This window comes from Myiozetetes cayanensis, unplaced genomic scaffold, assembly GCF_022539395.1.
Source record: "Myiozetetes cayanensis isolate MyiCay16 unplaced genomic scaffold, myiCay2020 scf5-8, whole genome shotgun sequence".
NCBI classification, from domain to species: domain Eukaryota; kingdom Metazoa; phylum Chordata; class Aves; order Passeriformes; family Tyrannidae; genus Myiozetetes; species Myiozetetes cayanensis.
Window position 1 is genome coordinate 103,934,217 of NW_026087742.1, and position 23,287 is coordinate 103,957,503.

At 42.6% G+C, this 23,287-nt stretch overlaps 1 protein-coding gene across 3 annotated transcripts in view; it reads right to left on the reverse strand.

The window, feature by feature from the left end:
- Nucleotides 1–23,287, reverse strand: part of PCYT1B (phosphate cytidylyltransferase 1B, choline) — a 40,922-nt gene that overhangs the window by 12,157 nt on the left and 5,478 nt on the right. For 2 of the 3 annotated variants that reach the window (XM_050333325.1, XM_050333327.1), the window contains exons 1-5: nt 19,949–20,110; nt 6,810–6,909; nt 5,759–5,875; nt 2,489–2,640; nt 1,601–1,679 (exon numbers count right to left, since the gene is read on the reverse strand). In XM_050333325.1, the coding sequence (XP_050189282.1) occupies nt 1,601–1,679; nt 2,489–2,640; nt 5,759–5,875; nt 6,810–6,909; nt 19,949–20,050 (550 nt within the window). In that variant the 5' untranslated portion in view covers nt 20,051–20,110. Of the gene's footprint in view, nt 1–1,600; nt 1,680–2,488; nt 2,641–5,758; nt 5,876–6,809; nt 6,910–19,948; nt 20,111–23,287 lie in introns of those variants that run through there. The other variant, XM_050333326.1, reaches the window with a different exon arrangement.

Here is a 23,287-nt window from a genome sequence, read left to right on the forward strand (position 1 = left end):
GGAGCTCCACAGTTCCCATCCGCTTTTCCGTTCTCCAAGAACCTGATTTGGGAAAATGGGAGTTCTGGAACTACAGAAAATGCACAAATGCATCAACAGCACTGTCTATTTAAAACAAAACCCCTAAGAGAAAGGGGAAATTCATTATTGTAATAATGCTGTTCTGGAGCATTAGGACTATTACAGCACTAGATCTCAGAGCTCTTCACAAAGAAGGTAATGCTATTGCCAGTTTATATGTAACAGAATTCATCCACACAAGACTCAAGATGCTTCTCTGGCATCTCGCCACGACAGACAAACAACAGACCACAAGTCCCTGAAGCTGCAAGTCCATACTCTATTCTGCAAAGTTTGAATTTCTTATCAGCACGTGTGCACTGCACCCATGCCCAGTGACAGCAGAGAAAGGTGTGCCAGGTTCGGGCACTCTCACGCTCAGTCAGATGCAGTGACACCAAGGGCTCCTGTCATGTTGTCCTGTGTACTCAGCACCTTACAGAAGAAAAGCACAATAGCTGCCTGTCCAGCACATGTGCTGGATGTGCCCTGGTGACCTGTCCTTACCAGAGGTGCCTTTTTTGCACTGCCTGGTGAAGTAAACTGGCATTGGCTCTGAAACTATCGAACAGTAGTTCCCAAAGGAGGGTTGTGAGTCTGACGCCACAGGGAGGTTCACAAGTGGAAAAAGAGCAGGCACTGCTGCTATAAAAGGCTTATTCCTTCAGCTCAGGTCAATACCTGGTCTGCTGCTGTCACTGTATAGCTTGGGAAGGTGACTTTGCACAACAAATTACCATCAGGCAGATTGCTCTGTAATTTTTTTAATTCTCCAATATACATGTTTATGTAGACCAGAAAGAGGCTGGATTCACCAGGGTTCAAAGCAGCATCTCCAGGGAGCAGGAGAAGAAAGTTACGATTTGTTCCTCCTCCCCCACTGTTCACTGTGTTGGCATAGCTGCTGCTGGTAAACAGTGGCTTAACGTTATCTCCTCAGATTTAATTCAGCTTCCTTGAACTGAAGAGATACAAACTCCCAATGACTTCAGCACATTCATGTTCAATGTAATATGGCGGTCAACCACACTGCTAAATATGCATGGCAAATGAATTACTCTGGTACAGATTTAAACCCTCTGCCAGTGTAATGAAAAGAACCCTCAGTGCAAATCAGAAGTGGATCCTAATGACTCCTGAAGGGTGCCTGTGCTTACCCATATTCAGGACTGGGACGTGTCAAGGAGTCATCAGTTGCAGTTATCAACAAATGACTCAAGTTGGCTGGGCTGCTGTGGAAACTAAACTCATCTTCCTCCATTCAAAACTCTTAGTCAAGCACCATAAAATTGTTTTAAAAACCCAGATGGGACTTTCTCATGCCAGAACTGAATGGTTTCCTTGGGGTTATGGCAGGAATTCAGGCAAGGACATCCTCTGTGGTTTTACATAGTGCATCTTTCTGCTCAAGTCAGGAGTGCCTACCGTTAGGGTGTAAGAGAATGTGATATTATCTCTACTGCAATTGTGGTTAAAAGGCTGTAAAAGAATTTGAGCTGAGGCTGAAAAGGAAGGTGCCAAAACGTGAACTTGCCCTTACCTGCCTCCTTTATGTGTTTGTATACATCATCCGAGCCAGCGGAAGAGTACGGGATGTCATCATGGGCTACGAAGTCAATCTGCCAGCAGAGAAGAAGAATCACATCCCACTGTCACCGAATTTGGTTCACTGGGAGATTGTTGTGGAGGATCACCTCTTTCCTGGACTTCAGCTAATTTGATTTTGACATTCTGGTCCTAAAGCCATCACCTAGAATACTGCACTAGATTTAGGCCTGCAACTGTTGTGTTGTATGATCAGTTATGAAAGAACAGGAAGCTCATCTCCAGAGGCACTGCCATTACCACATCACTCTGACTGGCTCAGTGTGATGTGCTGCAGAAAACTAAAATTCACGTGCCTGCTTTTATTGCTACTGGAAAAGCTAAGGCAAGTAGCAAAGCCTTGGCTTTCAAAAGAATGGAGGCAGGATTATTGATTTTGGCTCCTTTTGTTAAGATTCATATATGTTGCAAGGCAATCAACAGCATGTAAAAGACTCTATCCTGCCTTTTAGAGGACACGTGATATTTTTACATATTGTACCTCTTGCCATTAGTAAAAAACATGCCTTTAATTCAGGACTTCAGTCACTACAGGACAAACTTTCCTGGTTCATGATCTCCTTTTCTGAAAGTTAATTTGTGAATAACTCTTCAGTGATATTTTACCCTTAAAAATCCCAGTACAAACCTCATCACAGCACACTGAGAAAAAAAAGTCAAGACAAATATAACATTTTCTGACGAGATGGAGGCAAGCAATGCTACATACTTAATTTCAGTGACTGGAATTAACTCAATTAAACTAACAGAATTTCACAGACTTGTTGTTTACTCTTGACTGTCAGTCTACAAAGGGGAATGAGAAATAAAGGGAGAAATGTACCTTATGTTTTTCAAGGAACTCTGGTGTCAGTGTCCAGGGTGCATCTCTGATGACCTCATCCACATAACGACAGTGTCTGAGGGCTTCATATCGCTCAGTTTCGTTCATCACAGTGAAGCCTTTGAATTTATGAGTTAAATCATCGCTGCAAACTAAAATATGGAAATATCAGCAAAATGGGTCCACAGTCAGTAAAATCAGCATGACCAGCTGTTGATTGTTCCTAGATAATTCCACTAAGCACTTAATTATTAGCTCAGCAATTTTTGGTGTGCTCCAGGGCACCTAAGGCATATACTTCTGAGAGATCCTTCTCTTTCTGGAGCTGCAGCCAGAGGCCAAGGGAGGTATTGTAGGACACCTCAGGTGGTACCATGTACACATTAAGGTAAATCAATCCCACGGTAAGTGGGGATTTCATGGGCTGTGAAATTTCAGGAGTGACAGCCAATGCTTTAATACCAGTCAAGAAGTGCATTGTGAGCAATCACAGAGTTCTCGCTAACTCCCCGTATCACAAAATGGCTGAGGCAGGAAGACACCACTGGACATCACCTAATCCAACCCCCCCTCCTCCCAGCAGGGTCAACTACAGCAGGTTATTCAGGCCATGTCCAGGAGTATCCAAAGATGCAGACCCCTCGGCCTCTCTGGACCTTCTCTTACCACTTTTTATTCTCATGTAAACAATGCTCTAAATGACAAATTTGCCAACAAAGCTCAAAATCACAGTGCAAGAGTTTCTCTACAAATAAACATGGACGGAAAACAAGTTATGGTAAATTTTACAGAAATTTGTCTCCAAGTTTAGCTTTGAGTTCAGTAGGTTTCAAAGAAAGAAAACTAAGGCTTGTGCCATGTTTACATGGGAAATTGCACGAGGAAGCCCAAGGAAATGACTGGGAGAAGCCATATGCTCTAGTGAAATGAGCAGAGTTAAAGGTCAAAAAAGTCCTGCATCTTTAACTATTGATTTCAAAATGAGGGGAAGTAACACTCACGTTATCAGAGGACTGTAAAAGTTAAGTTTTATCTTTCTACCCACATAATGTAGTGTGAAACACAGTGACCTTCTCCACAACCGTAACTCTGTCCAATTTTCCAGCTACAACAGTCATTTGACACCCCTCATGGAATAATGTGATACCCATTTATAGCTGGGTTGCCAGTGGTTGTCCTTCACCACAGGTCAAACCTGTGCCTTTGGATCTCACTTGTCTGTAAATGTACTCGACAAATGATAAATGCAACATTATTAGTGCTGCAGGGAAGTGTGAGAGCAGCCCTACAGCTGCTGCTTCTTTCTAATTTGAAAACATCAACCTATCAGGCAAGGCATGGCAAAGATGCAGCCTTTTTTGAGATCTAAAATGGATGTTCTTGCTGTGACAGTCATTAAGGGCCTTTAAAGTAGGAAAAATGTCGGAAGGCTCAGGTAGCCCCAGAGCTTGTGCAAAATTCAAAGCCAGATAACAACATACGTGTGAATTTTAGCTAGTGAAATGCCACTCTATCCTATTATGTCATTTTTGATGACTGCTGACAAGAAATTTAATGGAGATCAAAGCATATTCAGTAGAAAGATCCCTTCCGAGACTGTATTTCTATTTATTTACAGCCTTTATGCCATCTCTAAGCTATCCTCTCCCGAAAGAAAAGGTCTACTAAAATCATTGGAAAATAGTAATTTTTTTCTTGAATTCGGTAGAAAGGTTTGATTTTACTTGTTGATCACTGTTCATGTACAGTGCAGACACAGTATCTTTGTACTTCCTTTTGATTCTGTCATCCTGCTCTAACGACTGATTTCAGGAGGTATAAATGTATATTTAAAAACAAGTGATCTTAGGTCCAAATAATTGTCTTCACAACAAGAAATAGAAGGGGTTGGTTGTGGTGCCCACAAAGATATATGACACTGGTGCTCTTGCAGCACAAATTGCATGTGGGTGTGGGAAGGTACCCCTTTTTTAAACATGCTAACACAGAGTGCCTTGCAAGGAGAAGGTGCTGATGAGTGCTGGCTGCTTTGTCCTTCAAGCACAAATAAGGGCAAAGTGAAGCTATTCCATGAATTTCAAAGGAGCCAGGCTTTTGCCCCAAAGCTCCTTCCCTTATCTGGGACACTCCCCAATCCTTTCAAAGCAACAACAAATGTTCATAACTTGTATTTTTTTTAAACCTGACAATCTTGCACCTCCACTTCCTTCTTCTGCAACTTGTTTGGCTCAGCAGGAAAACAAGAGAATTTTTAATGTTTTGTTCATAACAAAGGGATGTCTCCTTTACCTCCCAGGAAGCTCCATGGGAGTTGCCACAATTCATAAACGTGAGTAAAACCAAAAAGTATGTTTACAAGGTGATCTTGTTTTGCTCTGTGTTGGGTCCTTCCCCCCACTGCCTTTCAACTCATTTGGGACAAATATGCAAAATAATGCATCTTACAGTGCCTGAAGGTTTAATTCATGTTTGCTGTAAGCATTGGAGCACCTGAATGAAGGTTGCTGTGAAATGTTTCTACAAGGCATCTCAACTCAAAAGGTGGAGGGAAACTGGAACCAAACCACACATTTATATGAGGCCTTACGAGAGTGGGGCTTGCACAGCCAACTGGGCAGGAAAAAGCCACTCTCCAGTGACTCCTCAGGCACAGGCCAACTGCTGAACAGCTGTTAAACAGATGCACAGCAAGAAAATAAGATATTCATAGTAAAAAAAAAAAAAAAAAGGTAAGAAAGTAACCTGCCCAGCAACACTTGTGAGCTGAAAACTACGTTCAACTCAAGACCTACATTTGGGTCCTCAGTGACAATGGGCCAGACTTAGCTTCTCTGACGAAGTTGAAGGCTAAGTCTGGACCTGGCAGGCAGGGGTCATGAGCTGTGCCTGGTTGGCGAAGGGACCAAGGGACCAGAAATAAATGAGCAGTTGTTCTCATTCACTCATCTCCATCTTTGAACAATTTAGAGCAAATAACTGAAAAAGGTAAATTATTCATATGGAGCTATTTTAAGCTCAGAGTCATGCAGGCACCTGCTTTAACTAGAATGGGAAGAGTGCCTGTGCTGCTGAGGGCAGAATTTGACTTTTACTTTAATTGATGCAATTGTAAGATGTAATTCAAGGCAAATCACCTATAGAAAGCCCCCAGAGGGAAAGGAGCATTCAAGTCAGAGTGTATAAACGGCTGGGGGTGCGAGCACAGCAATAACTCCCCGATACTGAAGCACAGAAGCAAAGATCCAGTGCAATAAATAACTCTAATCTTACCTCCTACTAATAAGTAGCTATTTGGGAAAAGAGTTTTGGCTTGCATAAGAGCTCTAGCATGGCCAGCGTGGAAGAGGTCAAATATCCCATCTGCATATACTCTGACAGGTCTGTCAACTGTGGAGAGAGAAAAACAACAGTGATTTTTCAGACTCCAAACAAGTTGCACTTAATTCTATTGGAGGGGTTTTTATTCCCAGATCAGCTGGTTGTGGATATTTACCCCAACTCTGATGTTCAGAAGCAACATGGGTGAACTCACAGTGTTTTACACTGCACATTACTCGTTCTTTGCACTCTCTGCTGTTTTCTCTCAGAGTAAGCCTATTTATTATCATCCATCATCCCCATATTCTAATTTAGCAAAAATGTCATCTTTCTGCCTCATTTGGAGTTCCACCATATGTCTTGTTCTTTTCTCTCTGCCTTTCTAATCAGCTCTGCCTTACGAATTTTTTCCCCATCATCTCCCTTTTCCTCCCCTCATGCCTGTGGCTTGCTTTTTTTTACTGCTGTAAAAATGTATTGCTTACATCTTCTACGTAAACCTTTCACTTCCCTTTTTTCCATTTGGGATTTCATGTGAAATCATCCTGCTTCCTCAGCCCAATCACACATGTCCAGGCAAAGAAACTGGCATGGTTTCTTTGCAAAGGGCAAAGGACCTTTAGGCCACTGAAGGTCTGATGTGATCAACAGGAACACCAGTGAAAGAAGAGTTTTCCAGCATGCACAGGCAGAGACAGTATGTAGCCACTACATTACACAATTTTCAGGCTGGCTGGAGTGGGCTAGCAAGCCTTCTTTCCAACAAACATGCATTTGCAAAAACATCAAACTCTAACTTGAAATGTTTTCTCTTGTTTTCTCTAACAGGAAGTAACAGCCCTGTAGTTGCTGGTTACTTCTCTGTGACCTGATAGCACCAGATATCAGGCTGGCCCTTTTGCTTTTGAGTGGAAGGCACAAGTGAGCATTAATCATGCTTGTAAGGAAGAACCTGTGCTTTGGGAGTGCTCAGAGTCCTGTGGAAGCAGCTCTCTCCACATACCTGGAGTTCCCAGGCGGGCTTGTGCAATGGTTAGTTTCTCATGGGGAGCTTGGCACTGACAGCTTGTTTCATCAGCAAATGGAGCAGGTGCCGTCAGGGTCTGGAAGGAGGAAAAAACACAAAGAAAGTAGATGTATTTTTTCCATCAAGTAGTTATAAAACAACTGTGGCAGGATGCTGAAACCAGGCTTGGTCTCCGGGGATTTTTGTCTTTTGGTTACCCCTGAGCACGCACAATTCACATGAGGTAAAATGATGAGGAAAATAAAGCTTTCCAAATACGTCATGCAACTTAATTCTTTGTCTCTGTTAGAGAAGTTCAAGCATTTTTGAGGGGGGTGAAGGTATACAATTTTTCTGTTTGCAGAACAAAGTCAGGTTTGATGGTCTGAGCAGCTTAACCCTTGATTTGGTCTCAGCGACTCCAAAGGCCCAAGATGAAAAATGTATTCTGTTACCTGTAAATAATAGCTGGAAAAACTAATTAGGATTTAGAAAGCTGCAAATGAGCCACCTCTTAGCAAGTACTTTCCTTGCACTGGCATTAGTACAGATAACTGCAAGTACAGATTGTTTTGTTGAGGTTTTTATAAGAAGGTTGTATAATTTTGAGAAGCCATTCAAAATAAAGGCAAGAATGCAACCTTAAGTCCCACTTAACTAGAGCTGACTGAACTGCAACTCCTTTCTGGTCTGACACATACTGTAATAGCACTAAAATACTCTTAACTGTGATCAGAGCACCACAAGGGTACTCACTCTGAAGAGCTTATAACCTAAAGATACATGAGACAGAGTGAAGATGTGTGAAGACTGACATGGCATTATCTGTCAGAAAACTTGGTTACAGAAATTGTATTTTCTGCCCATGCCTATGTAGGAAGTTATCAGCCATCAGATCCTCATATATTTATTATCTGCCATATGGTCTGATATGAAAAAAACACACTTCTACAGCTTTTGGCTTGAAATCCTTACAAAATCATGGCTGAGTTTTGGTTTGCTTTGTTTTTGTGAGATGAAGTGGTGGTTGAGACACCCTGAAGGAAATCTAGCACTTACTTTGCCTCCGCCCTGATTTAGCTGGGACCTCGTGGCCGGGCAGCTGTGAGCTGTCTGCGTTTTCAGTGACCACTTGAGTGATGTACAGTTGTCACAGCAGTTTGAACACCAATGGGTAATCTCTTTTTGCCTTTACACTTTTTTTTCAGATTTTTGATACTGAATGCTCAATCACTGAGCATTTAGCATTCTTTAACATCCCTGAGACACTTGAAGATGTCATGCCTAATTGCTGCTGATCTCAGGGCTCATTGCTTTGTTACACAGAAAGCCCAGAGGACAGTAGCAAAACGGCAACTAAGACTTAGAGATTCATATCCAGTTCTTTCTGATGATTTACTACTCATTTTGTTTACTGAAAGCACTGCAATTTTATGTGGGTTTCTTATTTTTCCTTTCCATTTTTCTTTCCTTTTTTTCCCCCATAATCTCAAATGTTACAGGAAATCACCATTGTTAGCATCTTAGTGATGAAAATCAAAGCATCTCTGCACAGACGAGGTTAAAAATGGAGAAACTATGACCAAGTCCAAGTTTCTGTCTGGGTTTTGTGGACGGGAACTATTCATCAGGCCACCCACGCTGCACAGAGTAGAACATTACATGTAATCATACAGTGCCAGCTCCTTCCTTTATTTTCTAAATACTGTCTTTTTGCTTCTGGTTTTGCTATCACTGGGTGCTAATCTGTCTTTTTATCTCCAAGCAAGGTCAAGTTACATGGCAGCCTGTAAAGCCTCGTTCCTGCTGGGATAAAGAGGAAGGCAGTAATGTTAAAACAATAATGGCTATGGTCTGAGGCCTGCAACTGGTAATCAGCTCCTAGCTTGGCAGAGGTTGTTTCCTTGGAGGTTATTTGAAGAAAATAGGCCTGGTTTGCAGGAAGATATCTCTTTTTCCCCACAGGCAAACACAGTGGTGCTTTTCATCCATGTAACCACCTTTGCAAGATTTTTCTTTTGGTCTTTGATCAGTGGAGAACAACCTCTATTAGCTTCCCATCAGTCCAGCTTTTGTAAATGCTCATCATGAAAGCCCACTTTACAGATCGGGGCTTAGAACCCGACCGGTCAATATTCCCATTACTCTGTGACCTCTCAGTTACTGGATATGAAAATAAATCAAATGCAATAGATTTAAATCAGCAATATCCTATCAAAGCCACATGGAGAAATGCATAAATGTCATGTGCTGACAGATCAAAGGAAATACAGCAATAGCTTCCCAATGAGTATTCAATACTATTTTATCTGGCCTAGAAAAATTATTGCTAAGTTTACAAAAACAGATTACAAGTAAGATGAGACCACCTGGTTTGTATGTAAGACCATAAAATAAAACATTTCAAGAAATTATTAGAAACCAGATACAATTTATCAAACTTCTTTTAGTTTGCATATAATTACTCATATTTTTTCCAGTTTCTTGTCAGTAATAACTAGAATTGTGAGAAGAGAGCAAGTAATTTATATAGCAGCTTTTTCATTTTGGTTAATCCATTACAGTACTTTTAGAAGTTTGCTGTAGTTTTGACAATAATCAGATGGTTAGATGAAGATTTTGTGCAAATGTACTTCTGTCTTTCTCTGTCAGATTTTTCCCTTCATCTCTGCATTACTTATATTCTAGACATTTATATTTTGCAATTACTCAAGCAAGTGAAATTAACCCTCTGTTTTGGACCAAGATAAGTTTCTGAGATCTGCATCATCCCGTAACAGGGTGGTCTACAGCCTAAGCGTGAATTCAGTGATGAGGTATCTCATTTTTTTTTTCAGCACCTGCTTCCTTCTTGCAATATTTGCTGTTCCTGTGATGGACGTTTCAACAAGTTCATCTGCAGTCACCTGTTCCCTGCCTCTCTTTTCTCCCCTGAGTCACATTTTCCAGGCTGAACAGCTTTACCACATTTACTCGTTCCTTCTATGGAAGCGAGTCCACAACTCTGATTTTGTTGCCCTTCTCCATCAACTGGAAGGTCGTTTATACATTGTTCAAACCAATAACTTTTCCAGTTTCTAGAGCTTTAATAGAGAGGAATAGAGAATTATTTTATATGGTGCTCACACTTGTGGTTATCTTTGATGACATAAGCACCACACGTGGTGTCAGCAGGGAGACCTTACTTTCATTTAAGCAGTCCAAATGTGTTGTAGTTTTAGTTAAATGGGAAAGGCTTTTGGTTAATTTTTTCATACCATCATGTAGTTTGGAGCATGGGGGACTTCTCTTTGAACAAGATATACTTCCAGGTTTTGTTTTAACCTAGTGGGGAGGGGGTGGCTAGGTGATATTTTCTGCTATTGTTTTGTTTGTTTGGTTTTGGTTTTTTTGGGTTTTTTTCCATTTTGTAGTAAAATTATTATTTTTCCTTCTTCATTCAGACTCCTTGTAATTTCTACTTTGTCAATATTTGAGGGGAGAGAAATAAAAGAAAGAAAAGGAGGGTTTATCTCTAATATTAGAGGTCTCGCTTCCTGAATATATTGTTATTAAAACAAGACAAAATGCCACAACATTACTGCATTATTAATATGTGAGAGAAAGCTTATTACATATCACAGACAGAGAAATCCTTGGAATATTAGGCCTTATTAGTGATATTTACTTCAGAAAATGATAAAAACCTTGCAACGTGAGTCATGTTTCATGAAAATGAAGACACTGGATTCAATACTAACTAAATTCACTTCCTAAAAACAAAGGTATGCAAAACCATCCTACCCAGTAACCCTTACCTATCAAAAGCTGTTCATTCTATGAGAAGTTTAAATACTGTCTTACTTGCTTTCTATGAAACTTGCAAAAGAACTGAATGATGTTCAATAAACTTCAGGACATTAAAAGATGGAAGGCAGGTAACCAGGGGCTTCCCAGCAAGCACCTCACAGCTCCATGTGCACCCAGCAACGTCTTTGTAACCCACAGGTCTATTTAATGGGACAGCAGCCCAGAGGGGAGAGCACAGTGTTGTAGGCAGCCCTGAGCGGGTTCTGAAGCTGGGATGCTTCACGAAGAAACCCTACATGACAGCTAGAAGCAGCTTAATTTCAGGTGTATCTTGATGCTGCCTTTTTATTATCACTCTTCATAGTTTCTTAGGCTACTGTAGCCATTTAACTTAGCGCCTGGGCATCAGATAAACATTCACGTTTATGTTTCTAATGGATTAAAAGGAAAATTGTCAATGATCTGCAGGAGTCCTACCACTGAAATAACAAGTCAAAAGCACAAGCACCTCTCTTTTTTTTACAGCCTGTTGAGGTTTTGTTTGATTGTCCTCTGTATGTTTGGTTGTTGGATTGGGTTTTTTACACTGCTGCAAGGAAGACAGAAACATTTTTTTTTAAATGGGCAAATGTGGACTCATCCATGTCATAGTAACTCCGCCTGCAGTGTGACTGCAGGAAACACAACTAATGGAAGGAGATGCTCTTCTTTTTTTCATTCACAGAGCTACACCACCTCCCTCACCCCACAACACAGACAAAACCGCTGTCGTCTTGGCAAAGAGAAAAGTTACACTGTCATCTAAGATTTTGCCATCAACAAAGGTCCATGGAATTTCAGATCTTGAACCAGTAGAGTTACACAGGCAACACTTGGGAGAGCTGGCTGAGCCTGTACTTATGAAAGAATTAAGCTGGCAGGGAAATTCTGCGGGAAGTCTGATGCTGTAATCGCCTTTTGTCTCAGAGGCAGTATTTAAAAGAGATAAGTGATTTCACTGGAACAAATCACATGGATAAGATCTACTCATACGAGGGACGATTACTCTGGGAAGTTGCTCCTGATGCTGGGAAGCAATAATTACAGAGCAGGAAACACTGACATGAGTTTTAAGGAACATTTAAGACAAAAACTCTAACAAAAATATTGAAAGATAACTAAAAACATGTACCAAGTTTCTAAAGTATGAACGCTCTTTGCAAGTGGAAAGACCATGTTAAGGAGTACCAAGGTCTTCTCCTACAGGTTTAGGAAGTGAAAGCTGTCAAAAATGAAAACCATCTTGTTTCATGTATTATCTTCAGCAATCTTGACCCAAACAGGTAAATTTATGAGCAATTAAGTTCCAATTGAATGTTACTGGTGGTTGTTCCCAAGTAAACTTTTCACAAACCATTCTGATGTTAACACATGTACGATGGGAAGTCTAGCCTGTTCTCCCACAGGCTTGCTGACTCAGGGCAACTGAAAACAGGGCAAACTAATCTAATAAGAACAATAACTTCAAAATACACATTCTGTTTGTAAACATTCCAAATTATCTTATTATCAGTTGCTCTTTTTGGGCTTTATCTTCTATCAAATACACTTTGCTCGTTATTAGTATTAGGTCAGTAATGATTGAGTACAAGATGCAATTACAAATTGAAGATATTGCAGAAGAATAGCAGCTTCCACTGCCTTTTCAAGAAGCACAATGATGTATATATGTAGAGATTCATAGATTATGAAAGTGGAACAACTATTATATAATCTAGTCTAATATTTGCAAAAGGCCAAAGAATTTCGTGACAAAATTCCTGCATGACAGCCATGACTTCTGACTGAACTGGAACACATTATTTAGAAAACAAAATCCATCCTAGAGGTAGGACAGGGCCCAAATTAAGCAGAGTTCAAACGAAAGAATTGCCGACGGAGTACCTCAATGTCCATGAGCACCAGCTGGAAGTGAAATGTGACCCTCGGCAACTCATCCACCTGTGCCCATTTCCCTGGCACAGCTGGAAGGAGCGCTGGGTGCCAATGACCCAGGTAGGACTCACTGAAAGGGCAAACTGCAACTAAAGCCCTGTGCAGCCTGTGATCCTGGATGGCTAGAGGCTTAGCCAAGCTGTTCAGTGTCCCAGCACTGAGGAGGGATATGCAGCATTTCAGGCTGAAGAAGCTCCTTCAGCAGGGCACTGGCTGCCAGCCTGCAGACACCATCACAGAGAACCCACCTGGCCGTGGTGCATTGGCAGTTCAAAGCTGAATGGAAAGTGCTTGCTGGCTCATGAGTAATGCTGAGGGTTGGCCATGGTTAACAGATCGAAAATGTGTAATTACTGTTCTAACGCCACTGTGTTCTGTTGATCAATCCAGAAACTGGAGACAATGTCAGTTCCTATGTTTTCAATGTCTGTTACATATTGCTTTTTTGCTTGAATCATAGAATCATCAAGATTGAAAGAGACCTTTAAGATCATTTAAGATCATTTAGTCTAACCACCAACCCAGTACTATCACTGTAACCCCTAAATCACTGAACCATATCACCCAGCACCAGATCCAGATGTTTCCTGAACACCTCCAGGAGTGCTGACTCCACCACCTCCCTGAGCACCTATTCCAATGCCTGACCACCCTAACAGTGAAAATTCTTTTTCTATTACCTAATCTGAATTTCCCCTGTCTCACCTGAAGGCCATTTCCTCTAGTCCTCTCACTGCAGGCATGGCAGAAGGGATGGGCTCCCACCTCACTACAACCTCCTTTGAGGGAGTTGTAGAGAACAATGAGGTCCCTCCTGAGCCTCCTCTTTTCCAGACTAAACAAACCCAGCTCTCTCAGCTGTTCATCACAGGACATGTTTCCTAGACCCTTCATGACCCTTGTTGCCCTTCTCTGGACATGCTCCTGCACCTCCAATGTCTTTCCTGTAGTGATGGGCCCAGAACTAAACATGGTACTTGTGCGGCCTCACCAGTGTCAAGTACAGGGGGATGATCACTGCCCTGGTCCTGCTGGCCACACTACTGGCACAGGCCAGGATGCCACTTGCCTTCTTGGATGTCTGGGCACACTGCTGGCTCATGTTTAGCCAGCTGTCAACGAGCACCCCCACGTCCCTTTCTGCTGAATAGCTCTTGAACCACTCCTCCCCAAGCGTGTGGGGCTGCTGTGACCCAAGTGCAGGACCCAGCATTTTGCCTCGTTGAACCTCCTGCAGTTCTGCTCACCCCATCAATCCAGTCTGTACAGGTCTCCCAGCAGAGCCTTCCTACCCTCAAGCAGATCAACATTCCCAACACAGTTTCGGGTTGTCTGCAAATGTACTGAGGATACATACCTGATGTACAGCTAAAAGGACCCAACTCCAGCTTTTACACAGGACAGGGTTAATCTGCTGAAAGTAGATGAGTAATATAGCTAAACTACTGGGTGAATTTGGCCCAGTATTCAAACTCTACTTGTGCTTCTATATAAAGATATCTTACATCTATCAATTATTTCATGTTAGATATAGGAGAGTATTTGTGTAAACAGTTACTCAAAAACTATGTTGAAGCAAAAAAAACCCTTTTTTTTCCTCCTGCACAGGAGACACGTACTCTGCAGTTCCCCATCTAGTACACAGAAACACCCTGGGAAGATCCATTTTCCCACAGGGAGTACACTGGGCTTCTCTATCAGATCCCTGATTCATCTAGTGCCTTTCTCAAGAGTTTTTCACCTTATACTACCTGTTTATATGTCTGCAAGAAAAGAAAGCAGATTAAATGGAAACAAAGGTAAAAGGACACAGTGGGGTAGACAGTTCTGGCTGTATCAAGTGTTTGTGCATGATCATGGATGTGTGGGTATACACTGCACCTATTCTTGCCTGTGTAGTTACTGTTTGGTTCCTAATTCTGTCTTCTGCTTCACATCCACGCGTGTGTTGAGTTCTTTTCACATTTTATACACGTTATAACACTCTTTATGTTCTTGAGGAAGGAGCAGAATCTATTTACAACAGTTTTCCCTTTCAAAGATATGATACAAACCTTCCTAGCAATGACAACATCACAGTTTAAGAAATTGGTAATATTTTCCTACTAAAAACTGTTTCTGTAATAGCATTGCGTAAATGTATTTGCAAGCAAGGAATGCAAGACATAGAATGTAATGTTTTTTCCCTGGGTTTATGTGTCATTTGTTACTCCTGAAAAAATATCTGTAATTCTGTATATCTGACAAATATGTATTGCAACATGTTTTTGCAGAGACTATGGCGTTCCAGAACATATACCAACTGCATGTCCTCTGATGTAATGAAGGGAAATCTGAGCAGATTTTTCATCTCTACGGGCAATTTATTTTTTTTTAAGTGCAGCAAAAATTGCTACATGTCCCCAAGCACAACCCCCTCCGATATATTTTTATGGCTTTGTGCTTTTATGCAGGAGCCAACACTTATGAAAATGAAAATTTACCCAGCGCAAAATCTAAACTTGTAAAGGATCAAAAAAATATTTAGTGAAATAAAGTCATTTTGGGTTCCTTAAATGTAAGGCTATTTATATACTTATTTATGCTTAATTCCACACTGAAGTAAACAGATGGCAGACCCCCTAAGTCATAACATCACGTGAGAGAGAAACAGATGCATGGACACTTTTTAACCACAATACCCCCCCCCAACATTAATCATTGGCTCCTATGATTAAAATTGCATATACCTTTCAGCAATATAGGAAAGATGACTTTGAAGATCTATGAAAGCTCATGGAAATAAAATACTGAAATGATTCTAGAGATTGCATCAGACCCTCTTAAAACACCGTTTGCAAACAGAGTACGGCATCCAGGGATGAAAATACAGGAATCCAAGGCATGCACACTTTTCTTGCAATTATTTCAGATTTTAAGAGTTCATTATCTAACAGTAGCAACAAGGAAATTGTCTAAAGGAGTCTAGTGATTCCTTAAACCATTACACAGCTCCAGTCAGTGAAAACACTAAAATGTTCTCCTCTACCTTTCAATAACATAAAACACTGTTTTCCAAATGTACTTGAATAATTAAAAAAAAAAAAAATGTACTCCCATTTCTTCTTAAAAAAAAAAATCAAGAAAATAAACAAAATGGCTAAAGCAGCTGACACCTAAAATGACGTGAGATCCGTCATCCTCATATGTACCTGAGACTCATTTTCCACAGTATTTAGATTCAGTGGCCCCAAGATATTTGATACCTAATTCTTATTGAACTATAAAAGTCTGTAGCCTCTGAATCTCACTACACTGCACAAGCAAATCTCAGCTTTGGAGCAGGCACTGGGATTGCCAGGGTGAAACTCAAAGGCCCTGACACTTGCAGTGCCTTGGCAGAACATGTCTTACCTGCCATATGGATGGGCTCTAAGTCTCCAGCTAGTCTGTCCTTGCAACGATGATGAAAAAAAACCCTCCAAAGAAATAGTTGGGTAGTTCCACACAGGGTCCCAATGCCATTTCCTACACAGGAAATGAGATCTGGCCACAGGTCCAGCTGCCTGGAACAGGCATCCAAGGGTAGCATGGATGTCTCATAACCTTGATCTCAGGAACAGCCCAGTATTCCGGGGACTGCACTGCCTAGAACAGAGCAGACACAGCAGAAAGCACCCGCCTGCTTCTTTGTCATCCTAAAGATAGATTCACTTTAAATTCAGGAAAACTGCTGTGTAATTGCTGCCTGGCCTTTTATCCACCAATGTCCCCACATGTACAAGCCAAAACTACCACCTACCTGTCTACTCGCTCTCCTCTCCTGTAGTTCACCCTGGCTAATTCAGGTGGTTTTCTGCTTACCTGGTTTTAAAGTAGGTACTGTCATGGAAATAAACATTTCATTGCCTTGCATTCCCTTAACTGACCTAACCCTGAGAACTTCATCCAGTTTTGAAAGTAAGACCCTGGTTCTCAGGCCCCAGCAGTACTTTCCCAGGTGCTTCCACTGAAGCCAGTGTTGTATGAGAGAGTCAGGATTCACAAGAAGCTTTCAGTGTGTTCAAGGGAAAGATGAGACCAAGAAGTAGGTTTTGAAGTTTGTTTTCAATCAAGTTTCAATGTGTATTCAGTTTTGCTTTATCTGCAGCACTGTCCTTACAAATTGCCATTGTTTCCTTTTATGGAAGATACCTGGAACTGTCTTCCTGAACTAAGTGGGTTGAAATGTCTGTTTCTTTCAAGGCAAAGATTGGCAATTTTCGAGGTACACACCGATCCTGCAAGGATCAAACTCTTGATCCCAAGGGACATAAATAAATTATAAAAAAATAAGTAGATAATTTTAAAAGGTTTTGTATTTTCTCTTCGGTATTTCCTCCTAAGGTACCTCTTAGTTAAACTAAGAGCTTGCTTTGATACTCAGGGACCTTTTTAGTACTGATGCATGCAGGCAAAGCCTTAGGCCGCTATTCCCAGGCTGAGATCCACAGCCCAGCTCTGCAGCTTCCTGAAGGTCATCTGGGGCAACTGCCATACCTTAAATGTGTGGCACGATATGATCAGCAGTCATGTTTATCCCATTTAAAACAGTGACCAAACCATGGGTATTCCAGGCTTAAAAATACGAATGGGACAGCAGTAGATGAGAAAGTGGCCTAACCCAGGAGTTTGGTCCAGATGAGAGAGGGATAAATGCAAAACAACACAAACCAGCACTGGACAGATGCTGTTAATGAGGTTTTTTTTCTTGACTACAAAACTGCTAAAATCACCACTATGGACAAAACTAATAACTGATTAGTTTGTTTTGCTGTTGTGCATTGAGACAAAGGTCCATGTGCCTCTCAGAGAAACATTTTCCTGGTATTAAGATACATGGAAGTTGATAACATAAAGAAGGCAAAAATTAAGTCAGACACGGACCAGGGGAATTGACTGAAGCACAAATGTTCATTAATGCTCCAGCTGGTTAAGAAAACCCAAAGAGTGTCTTGGGAAAAAATTAATGGCAATTTATGTCACAACAGTACTAGGCACTGGAAAACATCAGGTTTCAATACACATTGAAACTTATCTGAGAACTGCCCTCAGTGTCCTATTTTCCCCATCTTTGATGGATATCCCTTTGAAGGGTTTTCTTTAGTCCTAATGTGACGCTTTCTGTCAAGCTAGCAGACTCCATACCCTACAATCAGAAGATCTAATGGCAAATATTCCTTAAAAATATTCAGTTTTAAGGCTTTAAATAAATAATTCCTGTTTTAATGAAAAGGATGGCAACTGTTTCAGAACTAACCCCCTTTCCACCTTCTAAAATTTTGTGTGATTCTGAAGCTACATTTCTCAAGAAAAGTTGCTTCCTAAAACTTAACTTCTATTAAGAACCTGAAAGCCCAGATAATTAATTTTAGAGACATCTAAGAACCAATGAACAGCATTAAAAAGTAATCTGTAAATATCGTAGACTTTACTCGTCATCAGTTATATATTCTGAGATACCAAAGCCATGCTGAGGTACCATCATGAGGTCCAAGATAATAAAATAATACTAAAATGTTAACGGAGACACCCTCTTTCCTTTACATTAATGAAGCAGGTGAGGAGGTTACTGGCCCACCACTGTATATGGCGCCTTCAAAGAATGGGATCAGACAAAGTACTGAAGATCTTAAAGATTTGTCAGGAACTAGATATCCATGTTATCAGATCACCTGTCAAGGGGTGATTCACTTTAACTCTTCAGGACACCAGCCCTCAATTCTTCTCCCTTATGACATACCTTGACTACACTTGCTTGCCTCACTCCTTTTGCCATAATGAGGTCGGTGTATTGCATTTATACTTCACCAGACAACTTTTTTTTCAGCCTGAAGTTAACAGAGATCTGATGACTGGCAAGATACCACTTTGTAAGGACATACTTCCCACAAATCTTTATTCAAAATGTTTCCACTGTCCTGGTACTCAGGAAGATCTAAATCATCATAATGAATTCCTGTTTTATTCGTGTACTCTGGCTGTCACCTTAATTTCCACAGAAATTATACTGGAATGCAAGATACTGTAAATACTGGCATCATGTTGTCAGTTCTTTCTTTAAAATCTTTTAAAATGTCAGACTACACAGAGTAATATATTCAAACAGGTTGTTATATCTGAGCTTTTGACAGAGAAATCTTAGACAGCCTGTATGAACACACTGCAGTAACTACACCTAAGCTAACTTTCCCTATTAAAACACTCCAAAAGCCTTCCATGAACAAATTAACAGTCTTCTTTAAAGTTGAATCTAATTATAACATAAGCAAGGAGAAAACATTAATTTAGGTCAGCTCCAATGACTGTTGCTATTTCTTGTCATATCAGAACAATGTCTCAACTATAGTGTTGAATTTAATTACTGAAGTTTGATGTCTAAATATGTTTTAATTAGGACTGTGACTGAAATCTGGTGCTAAATGATCTAATTTCCAGTACTAAACTGTTGCTTCCATCCTGCATTTTCACACCTTGACACTGCCTCTGCAATTCTGTATGTGCACTCATGTATTGTTATTATTAACTTTCTACCACCCTGGGGAAAGGAGTGAGTTTTCCTGATGGGAATAATGAAAGGTTTAACTAAGGGGCAAAGAAACATTCCAATTATGTTAAAAGAGCACACACACACAAAAAACCAGCTCTCAGAACCTGAACTTTAGGCGTGAGCAGCCTTGTAAAGTTGCCCGCACGGTCTGAGGGAGCCTTTAACCAAAGAGCATCACAGGAGTTTATTTAAACTCCCACTCTCCCGGCCCTCTCTCTTCCTTCCGTCACCCCAAAACCGCGGCTCTCCAAGATTCTCTTCCTCACACATCCGGAATCGAACGGGAAACTCCCCATCCGCCTCTGAAGTTCAGAAAAGTGAGATTTGGCATTCCTGGGCGAACCAGCCGAGAGTCGGGGGCCGGGCGGTGCCCGGGAATGCCATTCCCGGCGGGATGCGCCCAGGAGAGGCCGGCACCAGCCATCGCTCCCCGCCGCCGGCTCCTCGGAGCGCGGGCCGCTCCTCGGCATTCACCGCTGAAGACGAGAAGCTCTGGGGACTGCAACACGGCTCTCGCACCGCACGGCTCGCACAGCTCCCGCCGCACACACGCGGCACCACGCCGGTGCCCGGGCGCGCCCGACCCGCCGGGAGCGCGGGGGATCCAGGCTTTTAAGGGGCGGACCGGGAACCCCGCCCGGCTGTCACCGCACCGCCGAGCCCCCGCCGGGCACGGCACAGCCCACCCGGGCCGCCCCCGCGCCCTTCCCCCGCCGCGCCGCACAGAGGGACCGGCCGCCCCTCCCTCGGGCCCGCAGCGGCCGGGGCGGCTCGGGCGGGCGGGCGGCGGCCGGGGCCGACTCACCAGGCGCGGCTGCGGGCAGGTGTGCTCCAGCTCCTCCATGGCCTCGCAGGGGGATCCCGGGGCGCCGGCTCCTGACTCAGCACCGGCCGCGCGCACTGGCATGGCCGCCGCCCCGGCCCGCCCGGCGCGGGGGGTCTCCCCGGGAGCCGCCCGGGGGCTCGGCCGCGCGCGTCGCCACGGCAACCGCCCGGCCCCGCCCCCGCCCGCGAGCTGCGGGGGCGGGGCCCGCTTATTTGCATGCGGCCTCCTGATTGGCTGCTGCGCCGCCGCGCCACCACGCGCCGGCCCCGCGGGACGGCCCCGCCCCCAGAGCCCTCAGGAGCCGGGGTGGGCCGGGTGGGAAGGGAGATCTCGCAGGGCGTGGGACAGGATTCCCTCCGGATCGTGCCTGAATATCGCCAGTGAGGGGGACTCCACACCCTCTCTGGGCAGTCTGTTCCAGTGCACAGTCACCTGCACGGCAAAGAAGTTCTTCCTCATGTTCAGGTGGAACTTCCTGTGCATCAGTTTCTGCCCGTTCCTCTTGTCCTATTGCTCGGCACCACCGAGAAGAGCCTGATCCCATCTTCTTGGCACCCTTCCTTCAGTTACTTATAGATATTGATGAGGTCCCCTCTCAGTTATCTCTTCTCGAGGCTGAACAGGCCCAGCTCCCTCAGCCTTTCCTCGTAAGAGAGATGCTCCAGTCCCTTCATCATCTCTGTCACTCCCCGCTGGACCCGCTCCAGGAGCTCCGTGTTCTCTTGTTCTGAGGAGCCCAGAACTGGACACAACACTCAGATATGCCTCAGTGGGGTGGAGCAGAGGGGCAGGATCACCTTCCTCGATGTGCTGTCAATGGTTTTCCTAACACGTCCCAGGATTCTGTTGGCCTTCGGGGCCACAAGGACACATAAGGGCTCAGCCCCCAGCCGTGTCCTGCCCTCAGCCCACCGAAGTCGTGCGGGCTGAAGTGAAATTGCCAGCCTTAGAATCACCATAGAATCATAGAATCAGCTGGGTTGGAAAGGACCTCTGACATCATCAAGTCCAAGCCTTGATCCTTCCTACTCTTAAACAGCATGAGAATATGACCCAAGATAATATAAACCAAAACCTTCTAGATCAGAGGCTCCGTTGGCTATCGTTAACCTTGATAGATTCAGTAAAGGGGATTCCAGTAGTACTGAGCTGCAGTGGGCACTCTGAGTGTTGTTCTTAAAAATCAGGGGATGCAAGCATCTAAGTTACAAGAGAATCGTGCCTCAGGGTCTTGCCCTAGAACTTAAGAGCTTAATTTCAAATGTCTTTTGCAAATCTTCAAAGCAGACCAAGTGCAATACAAAAAGAAATGTAATAAAGTATGTGAAAGGGAAAAGGGTAGGTAGGTGAATAAGAGGAGATAAGGAAGTAAGTAGAAAGAAGAGAGAATGTGAAAAGAAAGAATGAGACAGCAGTCAAGAAAAAAGGAAAATACATGTCAAAAGAAGTGACTGAGCAAGGAAAACAGGGACCCAAACTAAGTGAATCTCACACCTCAATCTTTTCCCTATAACTAAGTTCCTTTACCAGTGATTTTGCAAGGAATATTCACACATTATGGAAAGGATACTCAAGGGGAATGATTAAACCATGATTAATGCGGCAATCAGCCTGAAATTTGTAGCTCATTTTCTTAGGAAAAGTATTTGCAGGAGTGTTATGCTGTTAGAAAAATATTTGGACAGCAGACATGAGCAGTGTTAGGACTGGAGCAGCCAGTCAGAGGTAGCAGGCAGCCCTTTTATAATCCCAGCCACATATGCCAGCTCTTCAGAGTCTGGTGCTGGTGTACTGAAGGAGTAGAGTCAGGTTTGGACATATCCAGGGTCAGGGTCCAGCCCTCTCCAACCAGGCAGGTGCATGGGAATAGAGATGAAAGGGGAATGGACTCTCTTGCAGCTGGATGATTGCCAATAAACTGGAAATGTAAATTCCCTTGCCTTCTATTTCTTTTGAGTACAAAAGGGCGAATTTCATCTTTGCTTTCATGCTGAGAGTTTGCTATTGACTCCAGCTGCATTTTGATTCCATCTACGTGTGAGAATGATGTCTCCCTTGCAGTAGTGTTATCACCTGTCTAAGCTGGGACAGAATTTCAGAGTGGAAGTGGAATGCTTTTCATGCTGATTGTTTCATTTCCACCTCTGGGAAGTACTTTATAGATTTGTTCTTCTATTTGAAGAGCATGATAGAGAAATGTGTACCTCATTAAGAGAGAGAGAAAGTTGAAATAATGGTAGAGGGAAAGTGGTAGGATCTGTCATGTCTGTCCAGATGGAATTTGTCTGATGATCTTAGCCATTGTAGGTATCTTGAATAAGTTATCCTAACCTGCACCTTCTACTAGCTGTTGGGGCAAAAAGAGCTTTCAAAAGGCTGGAGTGTGTCTTCTTTACTCTCTAAAATAAATAAATACAAATTAGATTTGATTGGAAAGACTCAGCAGATGGTCTTCTGTGAATCCTTACAAGTCAGCCAGCTTTTAAAAGAACAGTGGAGCAAGAGTCATGGGTGGGAAGGTTCACGCATCTAATTTCTTTTCTGAAACCAGTATTCTGTGCCAGACTGAACATGGTCTCCTGGCACCCTCCTGCCATTTCTTCACAAGTAACAGGACGCACAGTCACTGCCTTTAATGACTGAATTCTTGGCAACAGCTGCTTGGGTTGAGGAGACATCTGATGCATAAAAGTCCTGTCCCAGGGTGTATAAATTAACATTACATGCAAACAAAACAGGAAACCGTGATCCCAATCCTCCTAACACTCATCTCAAGGCTTGAATTGAATAGACAGCAAACAGGGAAAAATCTCAGCTGCTAGGAAGGTTTCATCTGATACATGGTGAGGGGTGTTTCTATGCAGAATTTCAGTTCTCAAACTGGAACAATTATTTCTCAAATCACAAAAAATATAAAAAAAATATGTTTAGGTGTTCCATTTAAACCCTCTCCTTTCTCAAAATGAAAGTTTGATCCCTCTCTGAGCTTTGTGGGCAGCTGAACATTATAGAGGCAAATACTGTGTGTAGATTCTTCTCTATTTTCAAGCCCTAACTTTTAAATACCTCCCTCCCTTTTTTTTCTCTCTTTCTATTTATTTCATATTTTTAAAATCTTTTAGTGGAGCATTGATCACTGCCCACAGCTGTAACTAAACAAACTTCAGTTCCTTGTAGAGACCAACACCTATAGAATGTCTCTGACATTTTTACTATATTAAACGTTAAACTGACTTCAGCAGAGTAGCTCTGAACGTGAATTAATGCATCCACTTCCCTCCAATGTTTTTTTCCCCCCTATATTGCATAGATTAAGAT